We start from the raw sequence: 16408 nt of genomic DNA, 5'->3' as shown, positions 1-16408 counted from the left end.
GATTCAGCCAGAATCTGGACTGCTGAAGTTTTCAGATATTGTGGACTGGATTTTTGAAAATTTTAACATAACTGATCCTCTTAAAAGTCTTCTGCTGGCATTTCTACCAACAGTTAAAACGTTTTTGAAGCAGTTGACTGCTAAATGGCCCCTCCTTGCAGCGATCGTATCCTTCGATGGCTAATTCATCGGCTGAGATGAAGGATTCTATCTCTATTTTACAGTGGAATTGTAGAAGTATCATCCCCAAAATTGATTCATTTAAAGTTTTGATTAATAAGCATAAATGCGATGCATTTTCCCTCTGTGAAACTTGGCTCACTTCAAATGTAGATCTTAGCTTCCATGATTTTAATATAATTCGCCTCGACCGAGACACCCCTTACGGAGGAGTACTTCTAGGGATTAAGAAGTGCTATTCCTTCTATCGTATTAACCTCCCCACGGTCCCAGGCGTCGAAGCTGTCGCATGTCAGATGACAATACAAGGTAAAGAGCTTTGTTTTGCCTCAATATATATTCCTCCCAGAGCACAGGTTGGGCAACGGCTGCTCTTTGATTTAATAGAACTTCTTCCCTCGCCACGTTTGATTTTGGGAGATTTTAACTCTCACGGAATATCGATTGCAAATTATACGAGGAAATGATATCAGAAGCTGTGGAGTCGATTCAACATCACCCACCACTTGAAGAATACAACCTCCTCGCGGGCTTGATTCTCGACGCCGCGTTGCAAGCCCAAACGAAGAAATATCCCGGCGTGATGATCAAAGAACGGCCTCCCACTCCGTGGTGGGACGAAGAGTGCTCCGATGTCTACACGGAAAAATCCGACGCGTTTAAAAAACGGAAATATTCTTGACGATTATATTCGACAGACAGAAAAGTGGCACTGACAAGTAAACAAGTAAGACCCGCATATGGAGTACATCAATTAACAGCTTCGGGAGCACTATTTATAAAGCTTCTGTTGCCTTCCGAGCATCGAAAAGGTGCAATAGTTCAATTTTCGTTAACCTCTGAGGATGATGGCTTTGGAATATAATGGAATATAACATATAATAATAATCGAATTAATGGCTATTATACAGAGTAGGAACATAAGATTTTTTTTAAATTTTCAAATTCAATATTCAAAATTGTGTTGCTTAATGTTTCCTAAATGTATGTGTGTCACAATCGTGGCTTAAAAGTATACTTTTCCAAATCGTGATTCTCATAATTTTCACCAAGGTAAAATCTACAAAAAGTGCATTTGAAACCGCAACTTTGTGCAATTTTACCCTCGTCATACACAAATATCGGACACGCTAGGCTGCTATCCGGGTCAATCAGCGCCATTTGTGTGTGTGTGTGGGCTGGGCGGTGAGAGGAAGAACCTGGAAGGACAACGCGAAATGCGAGTTGCGCTTTCCCGGTGTGGGAGTGGGTGGTACAGACTGTTACTGTTACTGTGTACAATCGCGTGGATGTCACTGAAACTGGAGAAGAAGGCAGGAGGGGGGAGCACATTATAATCATGACTGAATGCAGAGCAGCGCAAAACATGTCATATCGTTATTATTAGTGCTATTATTAAAACACACATTTTAATATCGTTTTCTATTTTATTCCCTGGCGATGCAGTGCGTGCGTGTTTCGAGGGGGATTTGGAACTGTTTGTAATAAGAGAACATTTAATGACTTTAGGTCAGAAGGGGCAGCCCGCGGATGCGGAAGAAGCAATTATTGTTGAGTTCTACCGGCAGGTCGAGAGTGCATTTGGAATGGAGTCAGTAGCTGATATTTGATATTCTTTAAACAAAACTCGGGTTGAATGAAGCATGGAAAAATTTCGAAACCTAAATTAACATTACGCAAGTGGAAGCTCTTCATTACACAACCATCTTACGCCATCAGATAGGTGGTGGGGGGCTCGGAGATCCACCAAACTATCCCTGGCAAACGGCACAAACCGATCCGGGTCATCGTGATTGAAAAGCTCGATAAAAAAAGAAGGGAGGAAAGGATGTTTTATTTTCCTCCCTTCGTTACCTGCCACAGAATGTGGGCAGTTTTTGTCCACTCATACATAGCACAGAACACACATATATCGCACTGCAAACGGCACTTTGAAATCGATTCCGGCGAAGATGGCGCCACACAGCCCGAAACACCGAGGGTCTTCCATTGTGTCGCAGGTGGGACGAACCCCTTTTCCGGGCACAAAAAATGGAGATGGCATCAGGAGTCAAATTGATTTTATATGCAAAATATCTCCACCTCCTCAACGCTTCAGCAGGTTGGTTCAGGTCCAACTCGTTACGGCACTGACGCCAGCGACGAAGACGACTGTGACATGGAAGGGGGTGGGGGGTAAGAAATAAATAAGCTCGCAACGTGTACAGGAAAATTTACTTTAGCTGTCCATCTTCATTTCTCTCCGGTCCGGTCGGCATTTGAGTTGTGTTCTCTCTGCTGCGTCCGTAAGGGCTGTTCGCACGTGATGGATTGAGAAACACATGGCAGTACCCTTACGAGTGTTACACCGTCTCTTGAAAGCATTGCTTACACGTAAAGGTGGAATTGAAACTTATTTTTACAGCTTACCAAAACTTCACGTCCCTGCTTTAGATAAATAGTTTAGCGAGCCACTGATTGCGCTCTCACACATACAATGCGCTCTCGCGCCACGGTCATGACAATAGCCATTTCAGTAGCAGTGGGATAAAAAAATAAGACACGTTTTTCTTCGCCTTCAATCTATACGCATCTGCACGGGTGACACACAATAAAGAAGATTGCTTGATATGTGATATTTGCCATCCACTGGTCCGTACATCCACCCTCGTATCGTCGTATCGGAAAACGAGGGTGGCGGGCAAAGATCGGCCGGAGATAGTTCGAGTGAAAGGGGTAGGCATTCCCGATATATCCGTCCGGTGGTGATTGCCCAGCGGCGGCGGCGCCCGACACCCTTTTGCTGTATTTATCCCGAAGAAGGATTGTCGTCTTTATGTGCGAGCGAATGCAAAAGTTCGATTTATCTGTATTACGACGATGACCGGTATCCATTTACCATCGTCCGTTCCGGAGAGTTTTTCGGTACCGAAACGGGAGATTTCTTTTTCGCCCCACCTCCCCTGGTGCTTGCACGGGAGTGAATCTGTGCTTGTGCTTGGGTGATACGTGGGGGAATTTTATTGCTAAATTGAAGTCGCAATACCTAGCAATATCACCCACTAGGTTTGTACAATAATTCGAGCGGGTTTATTGCAAGTTGTCAATTAGAAGACTACCATATAGAACCATATCATACATATGAAGAACACAATAACCTGTAAATTGCGTCTCGGTCAAAATTTTTTCCATTATAGTTGTTTTTTATCGAAAAATTCTGGATCCGTATTTTTTTGTTCGACCTAATGGTGATATTTTCTGTCATAGTGTTGCCGAAAAACACTTTTTTTTTTAAATTTTCAGCCTTCGATTTGAAATCGACCTGTACTTTAACCAATAACCATTACGAAATAATAATTAAAACCGTTTTTTTACCGTTTTAAAGGGTTTGAGTGCCAGTAGACCCTATCGTTTGATATTTTATTCGGATTTCTGAGGACATTTCATTACATGAAATTTCAAACTTTCCTGTAGATTATTATTTATTTGAGAGATAGAATTTTTTTTAATTTTCAATGTCCAACACAACCACCATGCGTCTCCATTGAAAAAATCCTTTTAATATATTTCGATAAAAGATGAAACCACTGGAGTTTCACAAGCTTTTATTATCATTTGACGAAGAACGTACCCACCAATAGTAGAAATGACGTGACAACTTCTACAGTTAAAATGAACGGATCTTTCCTTAATTTCGAATCCGATGGTTTCGTTTTTTAACAGACGGAAAAAATACTAATTTTATTTTCAGAAAAAAGTGATTACGATTTGATTTGCACTATAGACATGTTCTAAATCCCTAAATGTCTATTGCGAGTGCTCTCGCGATTAAGAACCCGACTTTTGTCTAGCAAAAAGTCACTCGAACTAAGTCACTAATGAATGATTTCCTTTTGCGCTTGGCTTCGACTCAAGCTCCTCGCTTGTGCTCTGTCTTGCAACGTTGCAAAAGGGGTAGCGAAGCCGGCTTTTCCACAAACAGGCTCCAAACCAAGAGCAAACAACAAACAGGGTTCACCACAACAACGGAAAAGTGATATTCAATACTAGAGAATTCTCCTTTCATGGATGCGATAGAGAAAAAAAGAAAGCAAAAAAAAAGCACACTCACCCGTCGAAGATAAGAAGAAGAAAAAAAAAACTTTCAATCTTGGTCCGAAATGAAAATGTAGATAGCCGAAAAAAAAGACTTTTCCATGCGGCGATCCTTTCCGCTTCCCGCACAACCGGCACTGAGTTTCTGCTGCTTTTTTTCGGGACTTCAATCTTGGTACGCATTTTAACGAGAAAGCGGACCGAGCGGGCACAAAAAAAATCTTCACATAAAATTAAATGTATGTTGTTTATATAACACTCCTTTCGGATTTTTTTTTGCTTCCTCCCGCTGCCATTGTTGTTAGTTGGTTCGCCGCTGTTGGGTTAAAAGGCAGAGACTCAAATCAAACCGATTTCCAATTCTGGTCCAGTTCTTTGAAAAGCCGAACCGTTTTCCCATCGTCCTCGGTCGGTGGATGATGATGGTTGGACAGTATAGAAGATAGACCATCCCCAGCAGCACAACAATGCCACACCAAATTTCGGGCACGGTTGAAAAACGTTCCGAAATTTCACATCTCATGCATGTCGAATCACATTATTTTAGATTCAAAGTTTTCGTATTTCTATCAAACAGATTTAGTAAGAGCAAAATTTCTGCACTCGGTTTGATGGAATTTTTTTTTCGCACAGTGCCACGCTTGGCGCTAGAGACGCATCATCATTATGATCATCGATGGACCTAAATCTATAGAGATTCCTTTCATTCTTCCATCCGCTTTTCGTATGGCCGAGCGCCACCGGGATGGGGGGAATCGTTGGAAAAACACTCTCGACAAATTCTTTGGACTTGATTCATCGAAACCCTCTCGAATGTGGAATGATCACGCAGTGTATCGGAAATTCAGCCCCTGAAGCAAATATGAAACAACATGCTACACTGCTAAGTGTACCGCCGTTTTTTTCTCTATTTTGGAAGCAAAAGGGAAAGGGAAAAACTCGCACCACTCTCATCCGGTAAGCAGCGAAAAGAAAAAAGCTGGAAGAAGTAGCGATCATAACACGCGAGAAAAATGAATGAGGCATCCCCCCTGTGTCTGTGCGGCCTTGCATTTCTTTTCCTGCGGACAGCGCGGGCGATTCACAAAGCTCCACTAAAAGGATAGAAGGAAGGGACTAACGCGAACGGATGGACGCGAGACAGACGATGATTTTTCTTTAAAATAAGAGCAGGAGGCAAGCGGTCTACCCCAGCCCAGCTCTCCAGAGGAGTTCCCCCGAAAGGAAGGGACGCAAAAAGCAGGGAAGTGATGTTTATTTTCCTTTCCACTTTGTTACATGGCCAAGCGAGCGGCAAGCGCGAGGCCGAGGATTCGTTCGCATTTTTGGCCTCGTTTTGATCCCTTCGAGGCGCTAACACGCTCTAACAGTGGGACACCGGGCTTGAGGCTGGGGGGAGCGGAGGAAGCGTGACGACTGAATTAAGTTATTTTCCGTCTTACTTAGGCCTGGTCCTTTTTTTACGAGTGCTAAATTAGGTTCGATGCCTAATGAGGGATTATATGCGGTATACTTAAAACTAAGTTGCGTTTCACCCTTCGGAAGTGGAAAGGGAAATAGGGTGAACTCAGAGTCAAATATTTTCGGATGTTAGTTACTCGAGTAGTTCAAATGTCAGTCGAAGTGTTTTTTTTCGGATTTTGTACCAACATGACGGTTACTCTTATTTCTCGCTTTCGGTTATTGTTTTTTTATTCTCAAGTCTACTACGGAACGCAATCCTAAACACGTCATCGCAAACTATGCGTGTGTGTGTGAATGCGAGACAAACAGCTGCTCTAATTTCATCTTTTGTTCAAAATCGAATTCAAATCAAGAAAACAACAACCCATTCTGATTAGTTTCAAAATCAACGAAAAGAAACGAAACTCAAACTAACTACTACCGGTATTAGTATCCAAGGTGGGGTAGGGTCAAAGAACTAAAAGGAATTTTTTGTTTCAAGAGGAAAAATGTACTGCAAGTAGGGTAACTGGACTTACCGAAGTTATCCCCGTGCATACCGGATGGCCCCGGGATGAGTCCGGTCATATTGAACGGGAACGGGAACGGCGGATGCGTACGCTCCACGCTTCCGTTCATACCGTCGATGTCATCGCCATGGTCGGAGGCAGCAGTATCGCTACTGTTGGAATCTTCGCCACTGGCGACGTTCTGCAGGGACAGCAGGTCGGGATGTTTCTGTAAAGTCAAAACAAGTTAAGTCTCTCGTGGAACTCCACCTCCGCCTTCGAACTCACCGATGGCACAGACAGTGTGGGTCCGCCCTCTAAAGCCTGGCCGAGCAGCGATTCCAGTCCGCGATCCCGATCTCGTTGCTCGAAATCACGCAGTTCCTTGCTTTTGTCCTTGGAGCGGTCCCGGTCACGGGTCAGCGGGTGCTGATTGACGGGCAGCAGGTCCACCGGAATCGGATCGTCGGGACAGAGACCGTGTTGCTTGCGGAACAGTTCAGAGCTTTTGGTACGCTTTTGCGGTGGAGGCGCAGGTTGGCTGTCTTCCGGTAGTTCCCATGGTAACGATGTCGAAGTCTGATATGCGTGCCGTTGCGGGAAGAAAGGGGTTTTTCGAGAAAAAAAAAACAGGAAGGGGATTAATTATCGTTAGCCAGTTTTAATTTGAATTTTATTACGGGGGATGCTTTTAGCTCCTGAACAGCAGGTGTCGATAACGAGGAGGAATTTAACAGCGACGATGAGTTGTTGGACGTTCGGCCGGGATTCGTCACATCTGCCAGCCCCCGCACTTGGAGCAATTGTGCCGTTTTGAGGAAATCGCTTAGCTGATCCTGTCCGATGTGCACTTCGCCGTTGTACATAAATCTGTGTTGGGTAAAGCGGGGCGGTGGGGGAACGAGAGAGGATTAATTAGTTTAGTTTTGGACCGGTGATGAACGAGCGGAACATTACCTCAGCAGACTCTCGATGTCCTCCGAGCGGACGTCACGCAGGATGACAATCGGATGCTCGCAGGGATTCGCCTTCAGCAGCTTGCGGAAGTAGGGACTACACGCGCTCAGGACGACCTGTTGAGAGAAGAAGGGGGTAGAAAGGTAGATGGGATTATTTTGTGCGCACAGTTTTTTGGCTGGCGACCGTTCCGCTGTTTTGCAACTGTCGCCGGAGTTCTCCCGGAGGCACTCGTCGTCTCAAATATCTGTTGGCAGGGTAGAGCTACTGTGGAACGTCTAAATCTGTTTTTCGTGAGTCGGATTTAATTTTGTGAGATTAAAGAGTGTTTTAATGTTTCCTAATAGTGGCTAATTTCCTTCCTGGCTATCACTCAACATTCAATTATCTTTGTTGTGATTTGTGGTAAAAATCTAGTTTTGATGGCATGGAATGAAACTTTGACGCGACAGTTGTTATAGAACTAGAGAAGAGGACAGAAGAGAGGCATCCTCATTTTTGAATAATTTACTTATTCTGCGAAATGGAATAGTTAAAAGTTGGAACAATGCACTTCAAGTGGAAAAAAACTAAACTCGAACTTTCTGTTACTACGTTCTGCGACGTTGAGCAACAATTTTGGTAGCCTCAAACATCCCTTAAATGCGATTTTTGAACTCAGTTGGAAATTTTGGAATACATATCAGATTGAACCAATTCTATAATTGAATTTTTGAATGTTCTTGGAAACATATTTTTTACTCATAAATTCTTACATTATTGGATACCTGAACCTGAATTTTGTAAACAAGTATTTTCAGATGCTTGGATTCTCGAATTCGTTGATTCATAGCAATTTTGGATGACAGATTTCAAGATTTTTTCCTACTTAAGAGATTTCTGGACTCTGGACCTAATTCGACAAGCGCCCAAACTGGAAAACTAAAAGATTAACTATTTTTTAACCATTCCTGTGAAATTTGGTGCCCCTAGCAAACTCGGAAATGCGTTGAGTCTTCAGAGACTTAAATGATTCTCATAATTTTAGAGATATCAGTTCTCAGAATCGTGGATTCGCAAATTCCTAAGCTTTCTAACGTTTGGGAGCTAGAGAATCCACGAATCTGAGAACCGAAATCTCTATAAGTTGGAGAATCTGTGAATTTTGTTTATTTGTCGGTCTCTTGGATGCTGGATTCAGGCATTTTCGGATTATTAATCTCTGTTTGGATGCTTCGTTTCATTCGATTCACAAATTGTTCAATCTAGTTTTGCGATTGAAGTGTATTCTAACATTTCGTAATAGTGGCTGATTTCTATCCTGAATTTTTGGATGCTCAGATTCTTGATTTCTAGGATTTGTAGATTCGTCGATTTCTAGAGACTCAGGCTCTCGGATTCATGGTAAAATAAATCCTTAAATTTCTAGATTGTTAAATTTTCAAATTTCCGGATATCCACACTCTTGGATACTTAGATTCTAGGATTCAAGAATCTTTGCGGTCATTAATTTTTGGGTTTCTGAGTTGTAAGATTGCATTATTGGATCTTTCGGTTTACATATTGTTGAATTACTGAATTGTTGAATTTTCTGATCAAATTCTCCATTTCTCTTGGATTCTTTAACTTTTGGCTATGTAGATTCATCCGTTGGATTTTAGAATTATTGAACTGTTCGAATGTTAAATTGACCTGTTAGAATGTTTTCCATTATTGGATTGAATTGTTAGATTCTTGAATTTTGGTTTGAGGTTGTTTTAAAATTAATGAATTCCAAATTTTTCATTTTGTAGTTGCAAAGCAAAGCCTTGGTGTTACATTCCGTATCGGAGCTCGACCTTCTGTTTATTGTTCACAGACTTCGCAGCCAACTGTTAAGTGTACAGGACACGATCCTACTGACACTAACAGTCTCTCCCGAGCCGAGACTCGAAGCTACGACGACTGGCTTGTTAGGCCAGCATCGTACCTCGAGACCAGCTGGGAGAGTTTTTTTCATTTTGTAGTTATTGAATTCAACAAAAACTTTGACTTAAAAATACTCTGCATTAAATTTTTGGATTTTCGGAACTTCTCGAGATTTATGAACTTGTAAATCCACAAATCTGAGAGCCAAAATTTCTATGAATTGGAGAATCTGCAAATTTTGTTTGATTGTCAGCTTCTTGAACGCATAGAACCATGATTTCTTACTTTTCCGAGTTATTGAACTCTGGTATCCGTGAATTTTCTAATTTCATTATTAACATTCTTGAATACTTAGCTTTTTGGGTTCAAAAGTTCGAGTATTCTTAAGTTGTTAGATTCAAGAATACATTAATTATTGGACTATTTGATTTACATATTCAAATTCGTGAATTCTTCATTTTACATTCTGAGGTTGTTAAATTCAACAACATTTCTGGATGTTCAAATTCTTGGAAACATATTTTTATAACTATCTAAATAAACTCATGAGTTCTTGCATTATTGGACTCATGTAGTCATGAATTATTGCATTTTGATATCATTGAACTCGGGAACCCACAGATTTTTGGATATTGGAATTCATGGACTTGCAGATTCTTCAATTCTAAGAGATTTCGGTTCTCTGAATTTCTGAATTTCTGAATTTCTTAAACTTTTAGAATGTACGTATAGTTGTTTTTAATCGGCTTCTTTAGTGCCTTGGGTTCTTAAATTTTCAGATTATTGAACTTTTACATATTATATATATATATATATATATATATATATATATATATATACATAAAAAAAATAATATATACAAAATAAAAGCAAGAACTTCTGACTTTTCATCACATATAGGTAAACTTTTTAGACATATTTATATGTTTCAAAAGCTCTATTTTTCGTCTTTCCAAAACAGCCAAAATATAAAAAATCAGTTGAAAAATAACCGTATCAAACATAAAAATGTGAGCTAAGGTAAAAAACAGGGTTTTGACCATAACTTATAATTTTCGGGGTATTTGAAAACTTCAAGTAAACAAGCAAGTAACACTTGACTGGAGCTACAAACCACACTAAGTCACATAAAAAGTTCTTGCATTTGTTTATCATTTGCAGCACCGTGAAATAATTGTGCGATAGAAGCCAAAAATTCTGGTTTTCTTCAAAAATATATAACTTAGTCAAATATCAACCGATTTCCACAAAACTACTTTCGTTTGATTCGAAATTGAATATACTTTCAAAATTATGGTATATTTGTGATATGTTTCTAACGAAAATAGACGGCGAATTTCAAATTAAATTGAAAAATTGCGTGAAAATATCTAAAAAATTAAATTCAAACTCAAATAACTTAACATATTTTATTGATATTAGTAAAAACCTGTATATATTTTGATAGCTCTATTTGTCCTCTTTCTAAAACTACTTAAATATTGAAAATCGGTTGATAAATGACTGAGTAAAAAAAAATTATATGCGATGAGGTCCAAAAAACCGTATTTTGACCATAACTTCAGATTTTGGGGGTGTTTGAAAATTTCTAGTAAGAGCGAATATTATACTTAACAAGACCTACAATCTACACTTGGTCACTTCAGAAATTCAAAATCGCTGTAGCACAGTGTAATTGTTTATTTTTTTGTTCTTGAATTCTTCGTTTTTTTTTTGGAATTTTGATTTTTTACAGTCACCTTCCATGACTTCAAGATTGAGTTCTCTGACTTTGAAATTCCAAAATTAACGAGTTCTAGTTAAGCTTTTATTGTCGAATTTTGGTACTCTTGGATTTTTGGATGACGGAATTCATCGATTTGCAGAATCTTCATTATTTAAAGATTTAATTTCTAAGATTCGCCGATTCTCAAGTTCATAAACTTCCTAAAAGTTCCTAAGCTTTCTGAAGTCTAGCAACTTGAGAATCCATGAGTCTGAGAGCCAAATATTAATTGGAGAATCTGCAAATTTTATTCAATTGTTGTCTTCTTGTATGTTTAGTTTCGTGATTCCTTGGATTTCTTTTTTGGATTCAAGAGTTCTCTCGGTCCTGAATTCTTGGGTTCTTGACAATAATTTGAGTTGTCATAAAAAATCCCACACTCAATTTTAGGATGCTCAGATTGTCGGAAACGTCGGAAACGGCACTCATTGGATCCATAAACTCATGAATTCTTGCATTCTTATCTCATTGAAATACATGGATCTGCAAGATTCTTCGATTCTAAGAGATTGCGGTTCTCAGATTCGTGGTTTCTCAAGTTTTCAAACTGCTAGATGGTACGGTACTGGAGTTGTTTATTTGTCGGATTCTTGGACGTTCAGAGCCATGCATTTTTGAATTTTTTGATTATTGAACTCCAACATAATGAATGCTGGAATTTCTGGAAAAACACATTCTTGGATACTAAATTTTCGCGATACAGGAATTTCTTGCGGTCCTGATTTTGTGAATTGGGTCCTAAAGCCATACAAGTTTTTATATATCATTTGAAAAAGCCGCGTTTTCTGAGCAAAACGTGATTTTTGAATAATATTTATCGTTTTCCTTCGATTTTTCAATGAATAATAAAAAAACTGCTCGAAATGTCTTCAATGACAGTTCGCCCATGTACGGTATATGGGAAAACTGTCATTTAAGGTATTTCGAGCAGTTTTTTATTCTTCATTTAAAAATCGAAGAGAAACGATAAACGTTTTTTAAAAATCACGTTTTGCCCAAAAAATTGCGCTCTTTCAGCTGATATATAAAAATCGGAAAACCGTGTAGAACTTTAGGACCCCATTGTTGGACCATTGCACCTTTCGATTTACATATTGTTAAGTTTTGTTAGATTGGGCTACTTTTGGCTAATTAAGTTCTCTGATTTTTGAATTATTAAATTAACAAATTAATGGTTTGTTATATTCTTGAAATCTTGAATGCTACAGTTCTAGGATTTCGAATTATTGGGCTCTTCGAATGTCTTTTATTACTACATGTTTGGATACCTTCCTGGAATCTTTGGGTATTTGAGAATTTTTCAAATATTTGGACTTAGATTTTTGGATTTTTAAATTCTGTAATGATTTATTTCTCGTTTACTTTTGGTTTTTTTAATTTTTTTTCAGACCTTGAGTTGTAACACACCGTGACTGCGGGTAATTTCGCGCAGCACATTTTTCCGCGCACTCATCTTGAAAAACTGTTTTTCGAAAATCAATTTTACTAAAACATACATATTTTCTGTCCTATCACAGCAGGCTTTGCTATGCACATGGTAAAGCACATAAAGTAGTTGTGTTTTAGTGAAATTCACCGTTGAAAAATAGTTTTCTAAGATGAGTGCGCGGAAAAATGTGCTGCACGGAATTACCCGCAGTCACGGTATTTGCATTTCTAAATTACTGAATTTTGGAACCCTTATATTTTCGGATTTTATTCAAGGATTTTGAGATTCTCTTTGTTTTAGGAATCCCGGTAGGTTCTTGAGTGCTCCGTTCTTCGCATTTTACGTTTTTCTTAATGTTGAGTTCCATTTTACAATTTTACAAAACTAGAATTCGAATTTTCGAATAATTGGATTTCTTTTTATTCGAAGACTCCTCGGTTTTCTGGGTTTTTAATTTTTTTGTATCAAGAAAACTGACGCTAAAATGGTTTGATTCGTGGTTTCTCAAATTTCACATGTAAATTACGAATTTTCAACGAATTGCTGGTTTGTTATATTCCTAAAATCTTGAATACTAAGTTACTTCAATTTCCGTATTTTTGTGTTCCTCGAATGTCTTTTATTATTATATTTTTGGATTGATAGAATTCTTTGGATGATTAATATGACTATTTGGATTTTAGATTCATGTATTTCTGAATACATTATTGATTTGATCCTCGTTTTGTGGATTTTGGAAATCTTTGTTTTACGCTTTGTGATTGTAAAATTTTTATTTTTCTTTGATATTGGAAATTATGAGTTCTTGAATCCGTCATTTCTGTTTGACGCTTATTTGTTTTTTGCATTCGTTGGTTACTGGTTTCTTACATGTATACATTTTTAAATTATTGCGCTTATAAATTTGTTTTTTTTTTGTATTTTTTAAATTAAAATCTTGTACCTGTTAATAAAATATTAGATTTCCCAATTTTTGGATTATTGAGTTCAATGATCCTTGGAATATTAGAGTCTCCGGTTTGTACTTCTAGATTTTCTAGATTCTTAGGTTTTTAAACTGTTCCATTCCGGCTCACTCAGATTCTCAAGTTCGTAAAAATTGTTAGATGCATTCATTTTTTTGGTTGTTCGATTTTTAGACTTTGAGCCTCTGCGTTTTCGACCATATATTTCTTGGATTCTTGGAATATAATTTTTTTGTATATTTCTCACTGTTGGATTGCTAGATTCGGAAATTCTGCAAATGATGGACATCTGAAATAATTTTTTGCTTATATTGCTTTCCTTAATTTTCAAATTATTGAACTCGTTTTTAACAAAAAAAAAAAAAATTTTGGATTCAAAAAACTTTTGATTCTTACATACTCTAATTTTTAAATTTTCCGATTTCTGGTTTCTCGGACTCATCGGTTCCTAGAATCCACAATTCTTGAATGCTCACTCAGATTCTCGGGGTCGTAAGCTTGTAAATTGTTAGCTTCTTTTATTTTTTGGATGTTGAATTTTCAAATCTGGAGTTTCTGGATTTTTGTTGATCCATTATTGAAATTTCTGACTCTCGAGTTCTTAGATTTCTGTAATAATCCTCTCTAGAGGATACTTATTCCTCATTATTGGAAACTGGATTTTGAATTCCTCACTAGTGGATATTCAGATTCCGAGACTCTGCTAGTAACGGATTCCAGAATTTAATTTAATTTTTGGATTCTCAAACAGGTAGTTTTTGGAATTCTTGATTAAAACTTCTTGACTCTTATGATAAATGAAATTGTTTTTGAGGAGTGGATTTCAACAAGCACGGGGATTTTTAACTTTTTATGGTAACTCTGGGACTGTTGATGTGTTGAATTAATGCATTCTTGAGATGTTTCATTTCTGAAAATTTTGGTAAAATTGAATATATATTTTATATTTTCATATTCTTCGATTCCTCGGAGAATTATATTAATGATAAAATTCCCGTTGTAAAGTCTTGAAATAGCAGGTATGTTTTACATTTATTAGTGGCAGGTTATGATTAACTTCTATTAACTATTAACTAAAACGAGAAAATGGCTACGAATAACTTCTAACAGCAGAAAACAAGTCATTTCTGGCTACTCATCCGAGCTTGTGGCAACCAACAATAAGACAACACTTCCACAAGTGTCAACTCCGGACGGTTATCAGTCAGCCAAAATGTATCTCCCCCTTCACGTTGCGATAAATATTAATTTTGACATGCCCTCCACCGTCCGTTCCCCCACCCCGGTACTCACCTTATGTGCGGTGAATGATCGCTGCTCGCAGGCAATCGTCACATCGACAAAGTCCTCCTCGTCACGCAAATGCCGAAAGGATGACAGGATGGACGACTGGAAGTCGTTCCATTTGAGTGCATACTGCTGCTCCGAGGGAGTCGGCGACAGTGGCCGATGATGTTGCTGCTGTTGCTGTTGCTGCTGGGATTGGCTCTGGGAAGAGGACTGCGAGTCCCGCGACTGATGCTGCTGCTGTTGCTGTTGCTGCTGGTGATGGTGATGCTCTCGTTCCCGTTCCCTCTGCAGAAGCTGAAGGTGGTGATCCATTTTGGCATCTTGACCGCTGCTTCGGTTCTTGGTTGCACTACTGCTGTTGTTGTTATTGTTGTTGTTGTTGTGTATGCTAAGGTTATTGCTCGGTTGGGTTGGACTGTCCGTCGTGTGCATCTGCTGCGTTTCATTCATCCTTGCTACGATGCCGTTGCCGCTGGTGCCGCTCGATGCGCCGATGGGTTGTACGCTGGACCGGGGCGCCACCTGGTGGGTGGAGGCCGGAAATCGTCTCTGATTTTCACTCTGCTGGATCGCGACGGTTGCTGTCGTCATTCAAGTCATTCAAGGCGGCTCTGCCTGCTGGCGAAAGGAAAATCTCGGTCGGGCTCTGGGTCTGGTTTCGGGGGCCCTTTTTTGTCTTATACGTTTTCTTTTAGTTGTGTTTAACTCTGTCTGCTTTCCGGCGTACTTTCACCGCGTTGGAGGTAGTCGATTGCTGCTAGTAGTGTGTTTTGGTTTGAGATCATTTATGCTTTCGTCGGAAATCCATTTTCCGGTCGCACTGGTGGTATTGGTGCGGAAGTGGAGGAAGAAGTGTCCGGCACGTGATGACGGTGGTGCGAAATATTCCAAATAAAGGACGGAATCTGCAATGGCAAGAAAAGGGAAACCTGATTAATATGCTACAGACATACACCAGTACAATTGTGGCTGGCAGGAAAGGTGCGTGAACAGGGTCCGAGAAATCGGTTCATTTGAATTAGAATAATCAAACTGGTTACTTTCGACTGTTAGTTGGCACCTTGCTACACGCCTGATTTCGTGTTACCAAATGAACGATTTGGTGCAGTAGTGGTGCATTTTTCGGATCCCATTGCAGGAAAACGGGCGCGCGGGTGTTCTGTGAGGTGGGTACTTTTTAGATCGTCAGGAAAACGCAGGCGCTATGATTGAAAGTAGTGTGGAGTGGGGACCCGGGCGGTTGTGTTCCATTGTTCCGATGAAGTTGACGCCTGGTAAAGGGTAGGAAAACACGGGAATCTATTGTGGTATGGGCAAGCAGGGAGGCTTAAAATAGTGGTATTATTGCGAGACAGAGAGTGAGTGCATAGTTTTGAAAACTTTTGGCACTATTCCTATTGGTGGGCTGTGACCCATACATATGCAGTAAGCCTGCTGTACAGGCAAACAAATGTAGTCCCAATGTGCCAGGGTGTTGGTGAGTCTAGATCAAAATAATAAAGATTAATGATTTTTAATGGCGCACGACAGTCGTCCAAGGCAGGCAATAGTTTGGTACAGTATGAGTGTACGGTACGTACTGCTGTTTGCCGTCCATTGTAGACGGGAAACCAGTAATCGTACAATGCGGCACAGAATAAATAACTATTTTGAAAAGCATTAGTTGTAACAATTCAAAACTTCCAAAAAAGTTATGTCTAGTTGAAGTTATCTAGCCGTAAAAATTGCATTATCCAACCCGTTTCGAACCGCTCTGTTGCTATGTAAATTACGCCGTCGATGAGTTGAATTAGCTTTTCAAACACACACACACCCGATTTGCATCATCGTTGCTCGCTTTAGCATGTGTATATTTACCGCTTTGTTTGCTAAAAAAATCCAACAATTGATACCAATTGAAACGGATCCA

At 39.4% G+C, this 16408-nt stretch overlaps 1 protein-coding gene across 9 annotated transcripts in view; it reads right to left on the bottom strand.

Moving 5' to 3' along the window:
• Positions 1-16408, bottom strand: part of LOC129733208 (protein abrupt) — a 166249-nt gene that overhangs the window by 77777 nt on the left and 72064 nt on the right. For all 9 annotated transcript variants that reach the window (XM_055694868.1, XM_055694865.1, XM_055694863.1 and 6 more), the window contains exons 3-7: positions 14503-15404; positions 7164-7279; positions 6887-7076; positions 6495-6785; positions 6237-6435 (exon numbers count right to left, since the gene is read on the bottom strand). In XM_055694868.1, coding sequence (XP_055550843.1) covers positions 6237-6435; positions 6495-6785; positions 6887-7076; positions 7164-7279; positions 14503-15090 — 1384 coding nt within the window. In that variant the 5' untranslated portion in view covers positions 15091-15404. The remainder of the gene's footprint in view (positions 1-6236; positions 6436-6494; positions 6786-6886; positions 7077-7163; positions 7280-14502; positions 15405-16408) is intronic.

Source organism: Wyeomyia smithii, chromosome 3 (genome assembly GCF_029784165.1).
Source record: "Wyeomyia smithii strain HCP4-BCI-WySm-NY-G18 chromosome 3, ASM2978416v1, whole genome shotgun sequence".
In the NCBI taxonomy this organism is placed as follows: domain Eukaryota; kingdom Metazoa; phylum Arthropoda; class Insecta; order Diptera; family Culicidae; genus Wyeomyia; species Wyeomyia smithii.
This window is presented reverse-complemented; position numbering and strand designations above follow the sequence as displayed.